Source organism: Lacerta agilis, chromosome 2, assembly GCF_009819535.1.
Source record: "Lacerta agilis isolate rLacAgi1 chromosome 2, rLacAgi1.pri, whole genome shotgun sequence".
Taxonomy (NCBI): Eukaryota; Metazoa; Chordata; class Lepidosauria; order Squamata; family Lacertidae; genus Lacerta; species Lacerta agilis.
Genome location: NC_046313.1, coordinates 85,399,775 through 85,421,705, shown reverse-complemented (window position 1 = coordinate 85,421,705; position 21,931 = coordinate 85,399,775). Strand labels below are relative to the sequence as shown.

General features: G+C 43.2%; 2 protein-coding genes across 2 annotated transcripts in view; both read left to right on the top strand.

Annotated features, from left to right (window-relative positions):
* The window catches only part of IFT122 (intraflagellar transport 122), a 62,670-nt gene extending 55,605 nt beyond the window's left edge, over positions 1 to 7,065 (top strand). The window contains 5 exon segments of the mRNA XM_033141132.1: positions 1,577 to 1,688; positions 1,932 to 2,060; positions 3,852 to 3,931; positions 5,462 to 5,626; positions 6,464 to 7,065. Of these exon segments, the coding sequence (XP_032997023.1) occupies positions 1,577 to 1,688; positions 1,932 to 2,060; positions 3,852 to 3,931; positions 5,462 to 5,626; positions 6,464 to 6,553 (576 nt within the window). The 3' untranslated portion in view covers positions 6,554 to 7,065.
* A 3,796-nt stretch (positions 7,066 to 10,861) lies between these two features.
* Positions 10,862 to 17,671, top strand: RHO (rhodopsin). Its single transcript, XM_033141131.1, has 5 exons — positions 10,862 to 11,503; positions 13,487 to 13,655; positions 14,880 to 15,045; positions 16,237 to 16,476; positions 17,512 to 17,671. The coding sequence occupies exons 1-5, from the start codon at positions 11,143 to 11,145 to the stop codon at positions 17,632 to 17,634; spliced, it is 1,059 nt and encodes a 352-aa protein (XP_032997022.1). The 5' UTR covers positions 10,862 to 11,142; the 3' UTR covers positions 17,635 to 17,671.
* The last annotated feature ends 4,260 nt before the right edge of the window (positions 17,672 to 21,931 follow it).

Below are 21,931 nucleotides of genomic sequence, written 5' to 3'. Positions count from 1 at the left end.
AAAAAATGCACTCCATCTGGCCACCTGAAATAATATAAACACAATAAGGCCCTGGAGATCCATATAGCTGCCTGAAGTAATTGTGCAATTTAAAAGGACATGAAGTGAATGAATCAAAGGTCCCATGTTTCATCAAGACTCTGAGCCAAAAAACCTGTTTCAGTAACCTTTGTTCACATCTTTCTGGCAATGAGTTGTGTGTTGCATAGTTCTTATCTAACACTGCAACGTTTGAAAATAGAATATCTAATGACTCAAGCAGTCATACACTGGAAGAATATTTATGAAAGTTTAAAGGCCCCAATTTCACTATTTTATGTTTGGTTCTGTTCTCCTCCCCCCCCCCTTTTGGTGTAAAGAAACTTAAGAGAATGAGAATTCTCATGTGGTTCATATAGCATCGTTTTTTGGCTGCCAACATTGAATAGGCAGACTGCTTCAGGGAAGTTCACACACAGTCAGATGTATACAATATTTTACAGCTGAATGTGGCTAGTAGCCATTAATAGATCTATCTCCTCCTTGTATTCATGCCGTGGTAGCAAATGTGCTGCCATCCAGATGTTGTTGGACACCAGCTTCAGTCAACCTCAGCCAGCCTGGTCAGTGGTCAGGGATGATGGGAGTTGTAGTCCAGCAACATCTGGAAGGCACCACTTTGACTACCCCTAGATTGCTTTCTAAATCCTGACACATTGTGAGGCATTCGGTTCCATTACTCACTGATATTTTGTGGTTTTAAAAAGGGTGTGTGTGTCTGCCTTTCTTTTTCTGCTTTTGGAGAGGTGAATAATTTCACTTTACTTATGTGCTTTATATCAGACATGAGATTTTACACTTTGTTGTAACTCCCTTAGCTGTTTTCCTGCCAAAGGTGTCTCTCAACTATACTGAAACTCAGCTAAGCTTGGCCTGAACAGCCTGGGCCCTCTGTATTAAAGATGAACTCTTCTACTTTATTAGGTCTTGATTGCTGCTATCTACTAAGGATGGTTTTAACGGTCTCTTCAGCACATCAGGCAAGAAGCATGATGGCACATGCTTATAGCCTTGTTAGTAGTTGCTGTCTGCTCTGGAAATTTTTCTCTTCTGAAAGTTCACCAGAGTCTGAGCACGTTTTGCAGAATCCATGGGATACATTTTTAATTTAAGATGTCATTTTAGGATTAAGGATATATGTTTCCATTCTGAACCTTTCAATATACGTACTCATTTTGGTTATTTTTAAAAGGTAGATGGCTTGATGTGAAAATAAATATATACTATAACTGTAGTGATAACTGGTCAGATTCAGTAGCTGGAATCTAGAAACCTGCAGGTGCATCTAAGTTCTTCCTCACCAGCATCAGGCTTGGGGATTTCCCCTCCTCAACCCAGTTCCTTGTTTTTGAGGCTGCATTGGAAGGCCCCCTGATTTTTCTGAAGCAGATCTTTTGAGTGGGTGGGGGCATAAGGAGATGCTAGGGAAGGGTTTATTAGGAGTTCTCAGACTGGCTCCCCACTGTTCTTACGATTCTGCCCAACATGTTCAGCTGGGCTCTTTTGCTTGCAGTAACCTCTGTGTGCTTCTTTGCAGGAGCTTGTGCCTCTGTGTTACAGGTGTTCCACCCACAACCCATTGCTGAACAACCTGGGCAACGTCTGTATTAACTGTAGGCAACCCTTTGTCTTCGCTGCTTCTTCTTATGGTGCGTTGAAATATTGCCACTCTCCTGGATAAAATATGTCTGATATCCGTGGAATCTAAAATTATTGTGGTTCTGCATTCTTACAGGAGTATCTGGCAGTGCAGTGCCTGTTTCATGTGTGTGTGTGTGTGTGTGTGTGTGTGTGTGTGTGTGTGTGTGTGTAAAACAACAATGTCTATCTCTTGAATGGATACAGCAGGCATTGTGGATTTTCTAAGTCGTTTTCACCTCTGTTCTTTTCAGATGTCTTACACCTGGTTGAGTTCTATTTAGAGGAGGGGATCACTGATGAAGAAGCTGTTGCTTTGATAGATCTGGAAGTGCCAAGACTCAACAAAAGAGACAATAAATGGCAAGAGCAGATGACTGATGGTATCCTTTCACTCTTGAAAACGTCGCTTCCCTTTTTCACATGTAACGCTAAGCCAAACCATGTCTTAGCATAAAAGAGCATAATGGGCTTCCAGGGAGGAGATTGTGGCCATTATGGTCTTCCTTGGTCATTTAGCCTTTGTGCTTTGCTGAGCTAAACTATGGTTTCGCTTAGCATGCTTTCTGAACCTCAAGTCATAGATTAACCCTCTTCAGACAAACCACAAGCTGTAACCAAGGATTGTCCTTTGGTTTACAGCTTGTGATTTGCAGAGAGAGAGCGAAATGTGAGTCCAAGTTCAGATGACACACTAAGCCAAACCAAACCTTAGCTCACTGCAGCAGCAAAACAACCAAAGTACCTAGCTTGGAGCCTGTATATTTATTCATTTGTGCTACACCAGGTTTTGTTTGGAACAACTATATAGTAACACTGTAATTTTTATTTTATTTTTTAAAAAATCCACATGGTTTATTAGGGTTTACACATTACTGTACTACAATAGAACAGTACAAATCCTTAGTCTCCCTCCCTGCTCCCCACTTCCTTCCCTCTCCCCAGCCTCATGCACTTCTTTAAAAATATATTTTTAGCTACAGTGTTTTTACCTCTGATACTCAGTTATTTAGCATGCTATGCAGTGTTCAGGGTTACATGCACAGATAAAGGTTAAGATAAATGAGTATCAGTGCTCTGCTGCAGTCCTAGATTAACATCTGTTACATTGGAGAAGTTTCCATCCCTGAACTGGGCTAAGCCTATCCAGCCCCCACAACAGGAAAAAAAAACCCACTGTGCAGTTTTAATATATTTTAAATCCTTTTTGTTTGAAAAATCACATCAAACTGTTAGGACTTAAAATAATTGTTTCCCTAACAGACATTAAAGAAACTACTTTTTTATTTTTCAATCCTCCAGCCTCCAGCCAAGGAAGACAAGACCGGGCTTTCTTTGAACTCCACCATTATTGATAGCATTGCCAAAACTTGCCATTTTAACGGGCCATTCACTTTGGGAATCTCATTCTACTGGCTGCAGTATAAAGGCATGAAGCCAGAGAGATTGAGATCCATGTTGAGGCAGGATGCTGTGTGTAGCAGTACACAGAAGAAAATGGGGAATGGGAAATGATGAGAATAACACTTTGAATGCATGTTGGGAGAAAGGTTGAGAGTTAGCCTATTAAGCATCCTTATTCAAAGGACTACCTATGGAATAACTTGTGCGTGTTTGTTTTCCATAATCTGCTGGAACGGCTTAGGGAGCTGGGTATGTTTAGCCTGGAGAAGAGAAGGTTAAGGGGTGATCTGATAGCCATGTTCAAATATATCAAAGGATGTTATATAGAGGAGGGTGAAAGGTTGTTTTCTGCTGCTCCAGAGAAGCGGACACGGGGCAATGGATTCAAACTACAAGAAAGAAGATTCCACCTAAACATTAGGAAGAACTTCCTGACAGTAAGAGCTGTCCTACAGTGGAATTTGCTGCTAAGGAGTGTGGTGGAGTCTCCTTCTTTGGAGGTCTTTAAGCGGAGGCTTGACAGCCATCTGTCAGGAATGCTTTGATGGTGTTTCCTGCTTGGCAGGGGGTTGGACTGGATGGCCCTTGTGGTCTCTTCCAACTCTATGATTCTATGCTGCTCTCAAACACGGTGAGGCAAGCCTTCTGCATCGTGATGTATGAGTTTTTCACCATTTGACATGCGGAGAATAGAGATCCGAACACCACACAGGTGCTCTCCCTGTGCACTCCTTACTTCTGTGTAATTCTTCCCTAACAAATGTTCCTAGATGTGCAGACAATGAGGCTTCTTTACAAAGCAGATGAGATCGAAGAGGATGACCCATTTACAGCAAAACTGAGCTTTGAGGTTAGAAAATGTCTTTCCCCCAAATCTCTTCACCTTTGTTTTTTGTTTTGCTTTGTGCTGCAAAGAGCACCTAGCACCAGCAAATGTTCTCTCCGTGTCACATCTTCATTTCATCTGTAAATATTTTGTAATTTCCCACAAACCTTCTCTACCTTACTCCACCAGATACAGCCTTCCCTTGACTTGTCTGACTGCTTTATTTCTTAATCCCCCAACTGGTGGAGTGTAAGACCCAGCTAAGAATTGCTTATTTGAGTCAAATGGCCAAAATTGCAAGAAGACTCATGAAAATTCATTGAAGGAGCCATCCTGAGCTCCCAAGAAGGGTGGCTGGGAGGCCACTGGATATGGCAAACCTTCACGGTCTCACAGGGAGGTTCACAGCTAGAGGTTTCCCTGGTGGGCTGCTGGCAAGGTCCACTGCTGTAGCTGAGTAAGGTAAGGGCAAAAAGGGAGCACCCCAGAAGCATGCCAGGAGCAGATCAAAGATCCAAAATCCACTTACTCTCTGACCATGCACTTGGAATGGGAGGAAAACCTATGTCAGGCCAAGAGTTGGCACAATTATTTCAGGTTTTATTTTATTTAAGAGCCCAGCAAAGAAGGAGGAGAAAGTGCACACATGTTCACAAGCCCAGCAGAGCTGAGGAACTGCCATTTTTCTGCCTTGAATTCTCCTCCCTCCTACCCAGGAAGCTTCAATAGGATTGCCATGTTCAAGGAGATACGTTAATATCCAATATGCCTCTGCACATTTCATTCCTTTTAAAAAAACAAAAAACCCCAATCACTTAAGGTTATTGATTTATTTTAGAAATACCTATCCCACTTTTTTTTCTTTAAAATTTGGAGAGGTGAACTTAAGTGAAAGGCTATAGAGGCAGCTGGACACCCTGCAGGCAAACGTTCGTTACTGTTTGTTAGAGAAATGGGCGGCTTGCAACATGAAAAAATACATAATTACAGACCTAACAAAAGCAGTCATAAGCAATAAATATAATATCAAAGAGTACACAACCAAACTGAACAATTTCCACATAAATCATAATAAGATATAAAATAAAGATACAAAAATTTTAAATAACATTGGCAGTAAGAGCTGTATGACGGTGGAACTGACTCCCTCAGGAGGTTGTCGACTCTCCTGTATTGAAGGATTTTAAAGCTGAGGTTGAATGGCCATCTGTCATGTATGATCTAGTTGAGATTCCTGCATTGCAGGGGGTTGGACTAGATGACCCTGGGTTCCCTTCCAACTCTACAATTCTATAATTCTGTGATTCAGTGCTTTCCAGCACTGCGTTGCAAGAGGACACGTGCAAGCTCTCCAGGACTAGGAATATTTCCAGGACTAAATACAGAACTGAAAAGAAACTGATAACTCAGTGCAAATGCTGCTTTAATATATGCTGATTATCCCCCCCCCCAAAAAAAAACCTCATACTCCCTCCCTGAAAAAAACCTTGCCTTTCCAGTGATCTACCAAGTTCAAACATGTTTTTCCTTTTCTCAATCACTTGTTTCCTGCAGCAAGGGGGGTCGGAATTTGTCCCTGTGGTTGTGAACCGCACAGTTCTCGGGTCAATGAGCAGGAGAGATGTGCTGGTTAAACGCTGGCCCAAGCCATTACAGTGGCAGTACTTCCGGTCCCTGCTACCAGATAATCCCATTACCACGTGTCCTTTCTGCTTTCAGGTAAGGGCAATGTTTTACTTCAGGAGAGTGTTAAATGTTCAGTTCCTCCAAATAAAATAGTACAGGATTATTATTATTATTAAAGCCCTCATACACTGCTGCTTAATTGTGAATATACCTGTGGCACTAATTAATTTTAATGCTTAAAAATAAAATAAAAGCCTTAAAATTAACTTTACTACATAAGTGGCAAGGCAAAGCATCACTTTGTGGCTGCTGTGAAGCCTTTGGGAGACCTAAAGGAAGCAGCCAAGTTGAACTAAAGTGGATCATAAATTGCACTTCTGTTTGGGGGTTGCCTCCTCTTTTTCTGACAATATTCAGGGCTCCTCCAGATGACCTGTTTATTGGGCATTTGCCTTGATTGGCTTGCACAAAACCTAAGCACACATTATACAACGTCCACTCTTTATTGTGTGTTCTTTTTGGTTTATCTGCAAATCAGGTTATACGACAATGAGGTTATATGACAATGGATGTTAATCCTGATTTGGGTGCCCAGAAGATACATGTCTAACCAGTCAATCATTTTTGCTAGTTTTCAATGTCAGACTTGTGTCCCTTTATTGTCTTTCATAGAGACTGACATGTCTGCTCTATGGAAACATTAGAAGTGCATTGTTGGCATATACTATGTGGGAGAATGTGTAGGTGAATGAGCTCCTGGTGATAATGGCTGATGTTACCAGGGTCATAGGACTGTTGTAGTTTACGTGGATGTTAATACAAATGGAGAAAGCACCAAAAATGCTTTTAGAGCAGTCCTGTCCACTCACTTTCTTCCTACACTGTGACTTAAATTGAGTCACACCTAACATCTGCAACCCTCATTTACAGATGTTTCATTCAGAAGATTACGAGCTCCTGGTGCTGCAACATAACTGTTGCCCATATTGTCGGAGGAAGACAGATGAATCCAGCCAGTGAGGGAAACCAGACGCTCATGCATCCTGCTGCTTGGTTTCTGTAAATGGTTCCTGAGGTCCATTAGGTTTTCTTAACAGCTTGTTTGATGGCAGAGTATAAAAAAGAAAATTATATATGATATTCCTACTTTCCTACTCTTTGTATATGAAACTGGCACATGCCAAGTTTTGTTTTACCCCCAAGAGAAATGTATACATATATATTTATTTTTAACAAGTGTAACTGCAGAATTTGTATGACTGGTGGGTGATTTGTACGTCTACAGAGTTAAACAGAAGAGAGGATCTATGGAGCTATATTTTTTCTATTAAGCAGCCCCCCTGCGTAATGCTAGAATGTATTCTTGACATTTTCACAACAGCCTGTCAATTTGTCACTGCTAACCTTTTAGGGTGAGATTCTGCCTGAAGAAAATATGCTAGTTTTGCACCTGCTAGCACTAGTTCTGGACTGGCTCCTTAGCATTTGGGTTTTATGACAATTTTCAATAAAATATCTCATTTTAAAAGAAACCTGTGTCCTTTTTTCATATTTGTTCTCTGTCTCTCCCTGAACTGCTATGATGAAAAATGGGCTTCCACAATTTTGACAAAATAACTGTACTTACACGAAGGACATTTCTTTTTCAAGGTCTTATTTACTGCCAAATGCTTCCTGTTATTTAGAAAAGAATTATTGTAGTGGGAGTTCCATAGAATTCAAGAGACAAAAGCTGTCATTTTTTGAGGTATCAGAATAATTAGGGTCCTTCACCATGGCCCAAAGACCTGACATTTGCCACATCTGTAGGCATCCTAATTATGAAAACATTTTGCAAGCCACACCTTGAAATGTGGGACATGAAATAGAAGCCAAAAGGATTTAAGTACTTTGACATCACTTACAGAGCTGAACTTTGGTGTGTGGGTGTGTAGTTTGAAGACACTCTGATGATTAGAAGCAAACAATAATGCAACATTTGTAAATATGACTCAGATGGAAGAATGAGTTGTGTCCCCAAATAGTTAAGCTGCTCCCATTAGCTGAAACGCTGAACTTCAATACACACATTGTCGAAGACACACTGATGGTTATAAAGCAAAGATGGGAAGCCTGTGGTGCTCTGGATGTTGTTGGACTCCAACTTCCATCAGCCTCAGCCGACGTGGCTCATGCTAGGGGATGTTGGTCCAGTAGCCAAGGTAACCGTAGCAAGATTGAGCAAAATTCAAGTGTCAATCTATGATACATGTTTTGTAACAGGTGCTGCATATGCAGGCCTCTGGTCCAGCTGTGAGCATCAGCGGTAGCCAAAGCTGCACCCATGTGGGCTGGTCAGCAAATTGGGAATCGTACTGGTCAGCTCTTCAGCAGAGAGGCAACCAGAGACTAGGCCAGAGCTCTTCCAAAAAATGAGGTTTTATCAATAAAGTAAAATAAAAGGCAAATTACTAAAGGTTGTCCAGGAGGGGGAGGGGAAAGATGAGAGTGATGAGGCAATAAGCCAAAGCCAGGTGAACAGAGATGCTTCAGCATTTGGAAGGAAAGGAGCAGGGAACACTGGAAACTTAACGCAAAAAATAGGAATAGGAATAATTTATTGGCCAAGTACATTTTCCAACATACTTGGAATTTTGCTTCGGCTACATTGCAATGTAAACATACATTATACAAACACTGTTCCACTCACAATACAATGACACAGCAAAGAAACCCCACCCATAAGTGGCCTCCCCTTCCGCTACACAACTACGAATTTAAAAATCGTACTCCTAACTCCTAAAACAATAAAACAACACCCTAAAACACTCTTAAACTCCTAAAAAAGAACAAGTACTTTACAGAGCAAAAGCTGAGGCTGCCCTTCTCGGCAGCATCTTAGATGAATGAGCATCTGAATGAGACAAACGTAATAGTGAGATCTTGTTTGATTTGATATTTATTAAATTTCTATTCCACCCCCTCATCCCGAAGGAAACTAGGGCAGCAAATATCAGAATGTTAAAACAATATCAAACACATCCTTTCATTATGATCTGTCAGGAGCATGCCAGAGGGAGGCAAGGATCACAGGATGATAGGCAGACCTGGACTGCCAAAGTCAGGAGATCCAAGAGACAGTCGGACTGTGTGCCTGCTGGCAAGACTGCTCTCTTGAAATCTCACACAGTTCAGGGGTCCAAGACCAGCTATAGCCTTTGAAAAATCAGTAAGGCAAGACACTGTAAAGTTTAGACAGTGCTGTCATAAATATGCTAGTATACATGGAGCCGTGTCCTGTTTTGGCAGCAGACTTGCCACATAACTTCAAAGGTGTCTTTTGGATCTTCATAACGGCTCGGACTGTCAGAAGTTCTGATAATATATAAATATGTCATGCTTAATCTAAAAGGAGCTTTCTTAAAATCTATAGTGGTAGCTCATAGATGTTAAAATATTAACTTTGGCACCACTCAATATCATTACTCATATATGGACCAAACAAGCAATCTAATAAAAGCATCCTTACTCAGTCAATCTGATTTGCTTTATTTCCCCTTTCCCACTTTGTTGATGTGGGTGGTGCACTTAAAAAAAAATACTTTTTATTGCCTTTCAAACCATATAGCCAAACAAATATCTACTGCTCCTATTACAAAAAGCCCTTAAAAGTGAAAAGCTAAAGAAACTTAATAGGCCCTCTTCTGTCTGGTCTTTGACTGCAATAAAGATTTATTGATGATTGATTGACTAGGCCCTCATACAGAAGCTATAGTTATTCTGTGTAGTAGTGACAATATTGCAGACATACTGCAATGAGTTAAGGAAAGTTGTAATGAAGTGATAATAAACCATATGCTGTGTAAATGTGCATTTACAATTTAGATTCTATTGGTTTTGTTAACAAATTTTATTGTCTTTGATTGACCTCAAAGCATTCCTAAGTTTTTGAGTCAGTTTCCCCATCAACACAATACTCCATTGTTGTACCTGTTAGATCTCTCCAGTGTTTTGCTATGGTTAATCGTTCCACCATTAGCAAATGTCCCACCAAAGCCTGTGGGACTTTGCGAGCTGTGTCCACCTCAGCAATGGCTTATTGAATCTTAATATAGTCCGTTTGTCCATCTGAAAGATAAAACCTTTAATCCCACAATGCCAGATCTATGTAATAGCTAAGTATTAGATATCTGGGTCATGTGCACATAGCAGATTCCATGCCCTTGGACCAGCTATGTAGCAGGGGGAGCATTCCTGTACACCGTTTCCTAATTAGACACCCCCTTCCATCAAAGTGGGAAGTCAGATATGCAAGCTTCCTGTCCCACAATGATGGTCTTGTGGTCTCTTGCGGACAGCAAGGCTGACCTGATTTACCTTGCATTATGAGTCTTTCTTGGGAGGATCAGTTGTCTGCTGAAGAAATCAGAGTGCATTTGTTCAAATCCTGACATGAAGTTGTCTACTAATAAATTAACTCTCTTGTTCCCACTGTTATTACATGCATTTTATTTAAACTTAGGTGGCACTAGAAAGGAACCAGTATAAAATACTATATAGCACCCATCCAAGGGTGCTTCATCCACAGTGCAAGTAGATTGTGCCCTGTTAATTTATGTACAAAGCACTGTTTTATTATTTCAGTGCTGCAACTTTATTGCTGATTTTTATGACTGTTTATTGTTACGATGGTTTAATGCCGATTTTTATTATGTGGTTTTATTGATAGTTCTGCATTTGGGTTTCTACAGTGGCTTTCTATTTTGGATATGGTTGGGAGGCACATTATAAATGATGGATAGTGTGCAAGCATATTTAAATGCAAGGTGCTTCTGTGCCACAAGTGTAGAACAGTTTCATTCCCATTTCCCTGCCACAGCTCCTACACACAGGAGCTTGAGGAATGTAAGGGACTGGGAATGTGTAACAAAAGCAATCTGAGCATTTGCATGATTCCAAGGGTTCTTTCAGGGAATCTATTGCATTTAAACCAATTTCGAAGTGGATTCAACTCAGGTGCCTATTGTATAAATGGACCTATTGCTATTGCCTTAAGGGCCGTATAACTGAGATTACATTCAGAAGCAGAAAAGTCTTAATAGGCTAGTTACACAGCTGAACTTCAGGTATGATCAGCAAAAGCATGCAGATATGTGTCCCTGGAACTTCCTTCCAAAGGAGACCTGGTTTTCCAGAAACGGTGCACGATGTTTCTACTCTAGCTGAAGTAAAAGGCAGGGAGCAGCCTCTTGAAGCCAAGCCAATAACTGGTTATTTCCTTTATCCTATTTGACATCTTTGTGTTATATCTAAGCACTCTGTCAAACACACACACACACACACAATCTGTTCTTGCAGCAGCTTTGTAACACCATCACAAGTACTACCTAAGCGTCACCCCAGCAGAGAATTAACAGTTCCAATCTTAGCTTGGATTATTATGATTAATGTTGACCCAAGTCTAAATTGTGCTGACATCAATAACACAGGGCTTACTTGTGGTGGTGTTTTATAAAAGGAACAGTGCTAGCTTAGCTTGGAACAGTCCAGCAAATGAAAGAAAGAGATTTATAGAGAAATACAGAGATCTATACTTGTTGAAGAAGCCAAATACCTACAGAGCTGCCACCATGAATGGAACAGAAGGTGAAAATTTCTATGTCCCCATGTCCAACAAGACCGGCGTTGTTCGGAATCCATATGAGTATCCTCAGTACTATTTGGCAGAACCGTGGAAGTTCTCTGCGTTGGCTGCCTACATGTTTCTTCTGATTCTTCTGGGATTCCCAATCAACTTCCTGACACTCTTTGTCACAGTCCAACACAAGAAACTCAGAACTCCTCTGAACTACATCCTTTTAAATTTGGCCATAGCCAATCTCTTCATGGTCTTAATAGGCTTCACCACTACCATGTACACATCTATGAATGGATATTTCATTTTTGGAACGGTAGGATGCAACATTGAAGGCTTCTTTGCTACAATGGGCGGTAGGTCTGTTTTATGTTTTCCTTCAAGTATCATGCCACTATGAATTCACTGTAGACATAAGTTCCTATTTCAGATCTTATAGAATTGTATAGGTAGAAGAGACTCCCGGTCATCTAGTCCAACCCCTGCAATGTAGGAATCTCAGCTAGATCCTAACATGACTTCATTCTTCAACAGAATTCCAAAAGCTAGTACTATTCAGAGATTCTACTTATGCCTTCTTGTGTCGCATACCTGAGCTAAGTTAACCATGCTGGAATAATGTTAATAGAATTGATGGAAACCAAGCTTTTGATAATGCTGGCAAATGATTAAAACTAGGTTCAACTTCAAAAGTGCAATGCAATATATCCTTCTGTGCACTATGCCTACTTCTCCTGTTTTATAAAGTTTGCAGTCGTGATTTTTCTCATGGTTTTGGTGGAAGACATTCCGAGAGCCCCCGGAGATGTATCTTGTAAGATCTCACACCTTAGCTGAAATGGCAGGGCTTTAGCTAAGGCACCTTTTATTCCACGTGTAAATCAGGAACGGAATTAAGTTGTTAACAAAATGTAGACCAAAACCACTTTCTGTGCTCAAGTCAGTTTCAATCATCATCTCTCAATCATTTTGATTAAGTGATGTTATCTTTTACTTTATTTCTACTTGGTTTTCCACTCGACATACAGTCCTCAGGGTAGAGAAGACCTAAATTTAAAATAAAACAAACCAGTGAAAAGCAAACAAAACCAACCAAATTGGCTCAAGTCTCTTTAGGCGGTCTTTATCCATGATCAAGTGAGGCAAAATTCCAAGTTTTATTCCCTTCACAATTCAGTTTCAAAGTGTCTTGCTGTGGGCAAGGTCCACCCAGTGCTGCTTCCCTACAAGCCCATTCATTTCATTGAGGTTTGTAAAAAAGTGAAGCTTCAAATATGTGGCTATTCCCAGGTTATTGTTTGGCTACAGGCAGACAGCAGAGAAAATAAACTTTTGATCGAGAATTATGTGACTCAGGCCCTTACCTCTCAAACGTCCCTCACTGGGAGGTGTATCCTGCATTCAGCCTGCTCTCCAAGGGCTGAGAAATGCCAGGAACAGAACGGTGGGATGCCGCAGCATCCTTTAAGAAAGGATGAAAACGAATGTGGAATGGTGCTTAAGGCAGCAGAGCTATGTTGGTTTTCGTCATGCTGGGGTTTTTTTCATGTAGCCTGTGTTTTGATCTGTTTTGTTGGGCTTTCAATCGTTACATAAAATGATTTGATAACTCTGTTGTGAGTCACCTTGGGCAGCTGTGTTGAAGCATGAGGCATGCTTGTTTTAAATAAAATATATTAGTAAATGAGTGATTAGAATAAACTCAGATTTGCCTATATCACATACAAAACAAGTGGTGGAAGTCTAATGTAATGAGAGAGGAAAGCAACATCTTCCCCAACACTTACCTCCCTATAATCCGGCCCCCGATGCCCCCCTTTCCTCTCCTGGGCTCTGCTAGAAGGTGTACCTGGTTGAGGGAGAAGCACTTGAGGAAAGGAGCGACAGGGATGTAAGCTATGAGAGTGAATTATTGAAAAGCAGTATAAAAATATTACAAATGAATTGATCAATGGTAGGCACTAAGAGGGTTCAGCGCTCTCATCCTCTGAGCTTAAGTGCATGAATTTGCCACAGTCTTGTGTGAACCTGAAGAATAAGGGAACTAAAGAGGTGTCTGATCAGACATGTAGTATGGTGCTGAGTAGACCATAGGACAGGGAGGTGGAACCTGACGCCCTCCAATTGTTTTGCACAACAACTATCATGCCCAGCCTTTGGTCATGCTGACTGGAGCGGATGAGAATTGGAGTCCAACAATATATGAAGAATCACAAGAAAAAGAGGAACCCATTGAGTTGCTTGAGGGGGTGGCTTTTCCATCTCTCCCTCTCCTTCTCACCTTCTCCCGCTCTTACCTCCACACCTAATTGACAGATGCATCTTTTGTTCTCTTACAGGTGAGATAGCCCTGTGGTCTCTGGTTGTCCTGGCTGTTGAAAGATATGTGGTGGTCTGCAAGCCCATGAGCAATTTCCGTTTTAGTGGGATCCATGCCATCATAGGGGTGAGTTTCACTTGGATCATGGCCTTGGCATGCGCTGGTCCTCCTCTCTTTGGATGGTCAAGGTAGGTATGCATCAAATTCCTTGCAGTAATACAGACTGCTGTATTTTTTTTGGGGGGGGGGAGGAGGTTGGATAGGAGAGGGATAATGGGGCCAGAACAACTAGTTAGCATTCCTTAATGATCAGAGGTGAGAGATGTTATTTGTTGGGGGAAATGACAGATAAATGGCCCACAGTGACTTGAGATACTTCTGGAAGGTGAGGGCCATTTTGGCAAAGGCATACTTTGCAAAAGTCAAAACCAGCACTTTAATTGGACCCAAAAACTAATTGGCAACCAATGCAGTAGGGGCCAGGACCATAGTATGCTCAAACCATCTTCCTCCAGTGAGCAACCTGGCCACTGAAATTTGCACCAGTTGAAGTTTATTTATACCATTAAAGCATTAAATGAATGAATGGATGTTGCAATTTAAAACTACCGGTATTGGAGTGTTAAGATGTTTACCCCCAAACTATGCTCTGTTTATAAACCCGAATATAACAAAATAAAAACCCTGTGCTGGCCCCAGGGGTTTGTCCGTGAAGCGAGGTCCAAGTCCAGTCCTGGGTCTAGGGGTCCAAAGGAGGTCAGTCCGGCGGGAAGCGAGGCAGGGAGCAGGTCAAGGTCCAAGGCACGAGGTTGCAGGTTGAGCATACGCTTGCAACTAAGCTGCTCACGCAACTTGGGCTGGGTCTGGCTGGCTTTTATCTGGCCCTATGCTTAGGGCGGCCCTGATCCTCCGGAGACTCGCCTCTCCTCCGGGCCTGGAGGCGAGCACTCCTTCTGAAAGCACTTAGCTCTCTTCGCCTCTCTGTCCTGAGCCTCTGCAGCTCAGGAGAGACTGGTGGGTTACTGGACCCGGAGGCTGCCTCAGCTTCCTCTGAAGAGGCTGGGAGTGGAGCACCTGCAGGCAATGGGTCCTCCCTCCCATCAGGAGCCAGAGCAGACTCTGCTGATGCCTGCACCTGGGGATCCAGCACAGGTGGGGATCCTTCAGGCTCAAGCCCTGGCCCCGGCTCAGCTGGTTCTGGAGGCGAGGAATCCTGTGCAGGCTGGGATCCCTCAGGTTCAGCATCAGAGTCTGACTCCCAGGCCATCACAAACCCACTGTGACTGTGCGCTCTTCCTCCAAATGAAACCAGACCTGGTTCGCTGCTATTGCTGGAGCTTCTCAACGCTTGTGGAAGTGGGGCATGCACAATAAAATACAATCTCACCCGCTAACTTTTGGTTTAACTGTAGGTATATCCCAGAAGGTATGCAGTGCTCGTGTGGAGTTGATTATTATACACCGAACCCGGAAGTTCACAATGAATCCTTCGTCATCTACATGTTTCTGGTGCACTTTGTCACACCATTGACAATTATATTCTTCTGCTATGGTCGCCTTGTCTGCACTGTTAAACAGGTGGGTGACCCTACGAAAAGATAAAACTCTTCTCCCTCCCCCAGCACAAACCTATCAAGGCTGAAAACATTTCTCCTGACTTCATTCCCAGCCCAGTGCAAGGAGACTCCACAATGGAGATGTCAGGATAATCCAAGTATTTGACTTTGTACCTTCAGTTCACTTCTGAAAACGTAACCACAGCAGTAATTGCGGAATGTTGCATTTATAGTTTACTTAGGAAAAGGGACCCCTGACCATTAGGTCCAGTCGTGGACGACTCTGGGGTTGCGGCGCTCATCTCGCTTTACTGGCCGAGGGAGCTGGTGTACAGCTGGCCAGCATGACTAAGCCGCTTCTGGCAAACCAGAGCAGCACACAGAAACGCCGTTTACCTTCCCGCCGGAGCGGTACCTATTTATCTACTTGCACTTTGACATGCTTTCAAACTGCTAGGTTGGCAGGAGCAGGGACTGAGCAACGGGAGCTCACCCCGTCGCAGGGATTCAAACCGCTGACCTTCTGATCGGCAAGCCCTAGGCTCTGTGGTTTAACCCCACAGTGCCACCTGCATTTACTTAGTTCTCCTTAAATGCTGTAAGCCCTTCTCAATGGTGCCCATGCACCTGGTTACAAAACAGAATATAAATAAATATGGGGGGGGATCAAACTATGATTTGCACCAACTATGAAACCCCATGCAGTTTTTCACATCCCTGCTGCCTGCTCCAATGCCAGCCTTACTTCTGAAAAAGGATTGGGCACCAGCTTCACAACGAAGGGAGCCAACTGTTATTCTTTGGGATGTAACTGAATGGAGGCCCAGAACCTTTAACTCAGGGGTCCCCAAACTAAGGCCCGGGGGCCGGATGCGGCCCAATCGCCTTCTAAATCTGGTCCGGGAATCAGTGTGTTTTTACATGAGTAGAATGTGTGCTTTTATTTAAAATGCATCTCTGGGTTATTTGTGGGGCATAGGAATTCATTCATTATTATTTTTTTCAAAATATAGTCTCCCACAAGGTCTGAGGGACAGTGGACCGGCCCCCTGCTGAAAAAGTTTGCTGACCCCTGCTTTAACTACAGCAACTAAACACGCCCACCCAGAGCTGTATCATCCCCCACTGCACTGGAATGCTGCTAGTTTCTGTTCCGGTGATTAGCTGCCCATTCCCAAATAGTCTTGACCACCCTCTGTTGTCATGCTTCTAGGCAGCGGCTCAGCAGCAGGAGTCTGCCACCACCCAGAAAGCTGAGAAAGAAGTCACCCACATGGTCGTCATCATGGTCATTTCCTTCCTTGTTTGCTGGGTGCCCTACGCCAGTGTTGCTTTCTACATCTTCACTCACCAAGGGTCAGACTTCGGCCCTGTATTTATGACCATCCCGGCCTTCTTTGCCAAGAGCTCTGCTATCTACAACCCAGTGATTTACATCTTAATGAACAGACAGGTAACTTGGCAATGTTGCCCTGGCTTTCCAACAATATAACAATACTTGAAGAGTTTATGGCACTCTCCCTAAGTGCTTAAAGTGCTTCCTTATATATATTAGCTTAATAATTCTTGTGGCAAACCCTGTAAGGTAGGCCATTTTTATTACCCCCCCTCCCGTATTACAAATGTGAAGGGGAGGGATGCTGAGAGACGGTGGCTTCCCCTAAGTGATTGTGTTGCTGAGCTGAGATTTGAACCAGGCTCTTTAGCTCATGTGCTAAATTTATCTTTACTGCATTTTGCTTCTTATTAATGTGCCCGAATATAATGCATCTTGATGCAGGTGCTGATGGTTAATGTGAAAAAAATCCCTAATCATCTGTTTTAAAATAGAACCGTGTGGCAAGGGACTGGAGAGGATGTTCTCACATTATCTCAAGGATGATACTTGCTCTCTGTTGGTTGCCAAAAAGCCTGTCCCCCTTCTCACCCATTTTTAAAAATTAAAACAGCAAGCTCCTAATGACTCTCACCATTTCTGAAGCATTTACGGCAACAGGACTAAGCCTAAGCATTTCTCAGACTATGAATTATAGTATTATCAATTACTTCCCTGGGAGCTGTGTTGTGCCAGGGAATCAACATATGGGTCCCAGGGGATTTTCACTTTCTTTAAAATACAGTGCAGCTTTCACTATGTGACTAGACAGAGAGGGGCAAGACAAAGCAGTTTGTTTTTTTTAAATGTAGGATTACAGTGACAGAAGAACAATGGAAGGTACAGTGAATTCAACTTTAGATGATTTGTGTAGCCATTGTCTAAATCAGGGTTTCCCAAACTTGGGTCTCTAGCTGCTTTTGGACTACAACTCCCATCATCCCTAGCTAGCAAGAGCAGTGGTCAGGGATGATGGAAACTGTAGTCCAAATACAGCTGGAGATCCAAGTTCAGGTAACACTGGTCTAAATGGCCTTTCCTGATACCCAGATACGTCAGTGACTTTTTTGGCATAGCTGCACATGCTGATTTTGTTTGTTTGTTTGTTTACAGTTCCGTAACTGTATGATCACCACCCTCTGTTGTGGAAAGAATCCGTTGGCTGAGGAGGACACGTCTGCAGGCACTAAGACTGAGACTTCCACCGTCTCCACAAGCCAGGTTTCCCCTTCGTAGATCTACCGAGGAAACCTTGGGCTTCAGGCTGTTTCATTTGCATAACCCCTGCTGTCTCTATCACTCTCTGCAGCATGGCATCTGCAATTCACCTGGCAGGGCAGAATGGAGTCTTCATTTTCTGACAGCTGCTATCAGAGAAATGAGCCTATATATATATTTGTTGTGGCGCAAATCAACTCAGGCCCAAGGCTGCAATGTCGCATGAGTTCATGGCCCTAATACGCCTGCCTCTAAAACCATATATTCCCTGCAAATTGACTTACCTGCTTGGTGCAGCATTTGCATCTGATTTTCATCTTCTGTCATATGGCCTGTGTACATAAGGTTGTCTGGGGCCAATTGGCTGTCCTGATGGATGCATTGCCATGGTAAAATTTCCATTTTCCTCCTAGGTTCTTTTCTGAGATTTGTATAGAATGAACAGCTGAACATTCATGCGTAGCGAAGAGACCTGTTTTGTTTTCGTTGTAGCTGTTGTTGCTCATTTCTTATTATGTAGAGAGACATCAAAGCTTAATTTACAGAAGCGTAATCAAAGAAAAATGTATAATTTGAAACTCACTTTTGTGAACTGGGAGTGTGGGCAAATAGGAAAACCAGGACATCTCTTTTGTAGTATGACGTGGGTTGGCCTTTCTTCAGATTGCTTCAACTTTCAATGCAATAAAACTGTGGTATACCACAATGCCAGTGCCCATATGCTGTCAGTGCAAATCTTAGCAGGCAGGATTTACATTTCACTTCAGGCATGTACTCCATTTGCCTTTGTTTCTTCCTTAAAAATTATAACCAACACCTTCAGAGCCAAGTGGCATTCCCAGGATAGATGATAGAAAACATAAAAACAATAGCTTGGATCCTAAGAAAAATTAGCAGAAGGAAAGTTTCCTTTCCACTCTTGTCCTTGCAGCAGTCACAGAAAGCTTAGGAACATAGGAAGCTGCTGTATACTGAGTCAGACCATTGATCCATCTAGCTCAATATTGTACACACTGATTGGCAGTGTGTTTCAGACAGGGTTCCCAGTCCTATCAGGAGATGCTATGGATTGAACTTGGGACATTCTGCATGTAAAGTAGATGCTCTAGCACTGAACTATGGTCCCTCCCTTTCTGGAGGACCTCATGAATAATGTGAGAGAGGCCACAGGGGGACACTGGGAGGTGGGGTTCAATTGTGCCAAATTGGATTTGGGTTCCAAGGTAACTCAACAAGTTCAAGGAAGGAAAATTTTCTATTCCCTTCTCTCGTAACAATTCAGCGCCCTGTCCCACATTGTTCAGGAAGGTCTCCTAATCCTCCAGAAAGGCTTCTCAGGGGTCAGAAGTGCCTGTGAGCAAGAGAAGTTGTGAACTGAACCCATGTGGACAGGTTTCACCTCAGGGTGGCTCCTCAGGCCTTCCAACAGAGGAGTTACAAGCTGTGTAGACAAGCTGTGTAGAGTTGTCTCATGCTGGGTGGAGGCAGAGAATATCCAGCAGTTGAAACGTTGCAATGTGGGAGTGCCTGACCCAGATTTCAGTGGGGAAGTGGACAGGAGCAACAGGGGAGGAAGACAGAAAATACAATGAAACCAGAACGGTTTGGAGGGTGAGGAGAGAGCTATGAGGGAAGAAGATGGATGACGCAGGGGGAAAAGAGGTAAGCTACAAAGGGGATTTGTGCTGCCCCAGTGAAGACAAGGAGGGAGCGGAAAGAGGAATAGGAATAGGATGGAATGGTCTGGGGCACAACAATCGCAGTGGCAAGCCAGAAAGCGGGAGAGAGTACAAAAGGCAGAAGGAAGAGGAAATTGTACAAGGGGAGAGAGGGGGTGAAAGATAGACAGGAGACGAGACCGTTCAAGGGAAAAGTGAGGAAAAAGAAAGGCAGGCAGGAGAGAAAACAGCCTATGTAAAACACCCCACGCCACTGACGCCACAGAAGAAGAAAGGCCTAGCAAAATGCGGCCTAGCCTGGCAGAGGGGCCACCCCCCCCCCCATCCAGGCAAAGAACACAAAAGGGCCAGTTACCGGTACTTACCTCAATCCGGCCGCCAGAACATGCTCCTATTGATCCTGATCCTGGAGGGAAGAAACCAAGTGAGGCTTGGCCGAAAGGGTCAGCCTATTTTCTTTGGCCTTAGCCCCACCCCCGGCCGGCCGTGCATTCCTGGCCGAGGGTGGGTCAAAGGCCAACCCAAGCAGGTGGGAGGCACCCATCCAGGTAAGTCTCTGCTCAGTGCCGCAAACCCCGCCCACCTGTAGGGGAGGGAGGGCGGAAATTAAAGGGAACAGCCAAACACTTCATGCTGGTCCCCACCAGGAGGTTGTCTGAAAACAAGGGACCACCTGAGGGGTTCAAGGACTTCTGGGACAGAAGGCAGGAATGTAGCTGACAAGGGTTTGTGTGCAATGGATAGATATACCTACATGAATGCTGGAGAACAATGGGGACAGTGGCCAAGAAAGGCAACACAATAAGGTATCGATAGTGAGAGGAGGCCTGCATTTGATTTAAGATAGCCAGCCAAATTTTTGATTTTGGATAATACAGTACTTGAATTTCAGAGTAGCTAAAGAGGGCCCAACTCCTTTGCTTTTTGTAATGACTGGGTCCCATTATCTGCTGTTGTGTTGTGTTGTGTTTTGTTTTGTTTTGTTAAGACGCAAGCCACAAGGACCAGCACAAGCAGCGCACTGGAAGAAACCATTCAGAAGCCTGTATAGGGTGTCCAGTTCTGCATTGCCGGAAAGGAGGATTTGCTTCCCCAAAAAAGAGGACAGCAAAGAATACCAATTTGCATAAAATTTGCAAATGGTAATTGTATTTGTAAAGACACTCATTTAGACATACTGTATTCCTATAATTTAACTAGAAATATGGTGCTTCTTACTGTAATGGGGAAGTCAATTTGTGTGCCAGTTCAGCGTGCTGATTAGGTTCTGCCAACTGTTGAAGGGCAACGTCAAGACTCTTGCTGTCCTGTTTTATGATTCTTTATCTAAAGTCAATCTTAGACTGGACAGCCTTTCAAAAAAAGAGAGGGATATTCTAAAATAAAGGCCTGTCATCTGGCAGCGTTTCAGATTAGAGGCCTGCAGCCTGCCCTTCTAGAAGATAGAAACACATAGTCACCCTAAGCCTGTATGAGTGGTTGAGCCTTGGTAATCCTCGCAGAGAGAGGCCAGATGAACTGAGATCTACATACGAGCAGTAGAGGTGTAATGTGGTGGACCGGGTTCGCGTCTCCGCTCCTCCACATGCAGCTGCTGGGTGACCTTGGGCTAGTCACACTTCTTTGAAGTTTCTCAGCCCCACTCACCTCACAGAGTGTTTGTTGTGGGGGAGGAAGGGAAAGGAGAATGTGAGCCGCTTTGAGACTCCTTCAGGTAATGATAAAGTGGGATATCAAATCCAAACTCTTCTTCTACATACATAATTTTATTTGTATTTTTCCCTTCTGCAATTCAAACCATGCTCAAAGCAGCTTACAACATGAAAAAATACATAATTACAACATGAAAAAATACATAACTACAACATAACAAAAGTAGTCACAAACAATAAATAAAACATTTCATGCACAACCAAACTGAACAATTCCAACACAATATCTACAATAAAGATTAAAAAACAAAAAATCTCGACAGCAGCCATTGTCTCAAACCCCCAAACAAACCCCCAGCCCAAGACTCTGTTCAGCAGCTGCAGCTTTTGTAGCTGGAGTCAGTGGGGGCCCTGTCCTCCCAGGCCAGATAAGGAAAAGCCTGCAAGGCAGGGAGCAGGTCTTCAGCCAAGATGGTCTAGATCAGTGTTTCCCAACCTTGGGTCTCCAGCTGTTTTTGGACTACAACTCCCATCATCCCTAGCTAGCAAGACCAGTGGTCAGGGATGATGGGAATTGTAGTTCAAATACAGCTGGAGACCCAAGGTGCGAAACACAGGTCTAGAAGCCAACAACAATTTCATTAAGGGCTATTCTAGCTTTCCTGCCTTGAACTAAGCACTGATTGCTATATGCCTGTCATATAAACATAGTAGCACAAACCAGTACATGTGCATGTCAGTGTGGTAGGGCAAGGCACCACCGGGAAAAAAGGCTGACTTCCTCTCAGCTCTGCAGACCGCAAAGGCATCCCTTCACCAAGACTGGGAGACAGAATGGTATTTGTTTGCCCACCTATCTTCTTTGTTTTGTTGCCTCCAGGCACCACACATAAACGATTCAAGAAAAGGCCTAGGCTAGGAGAATCTTAGTCAGCAGAGACTTTGCAATGTCTTTTTCGTGCTGCGTGACACGTTTCCATGGTA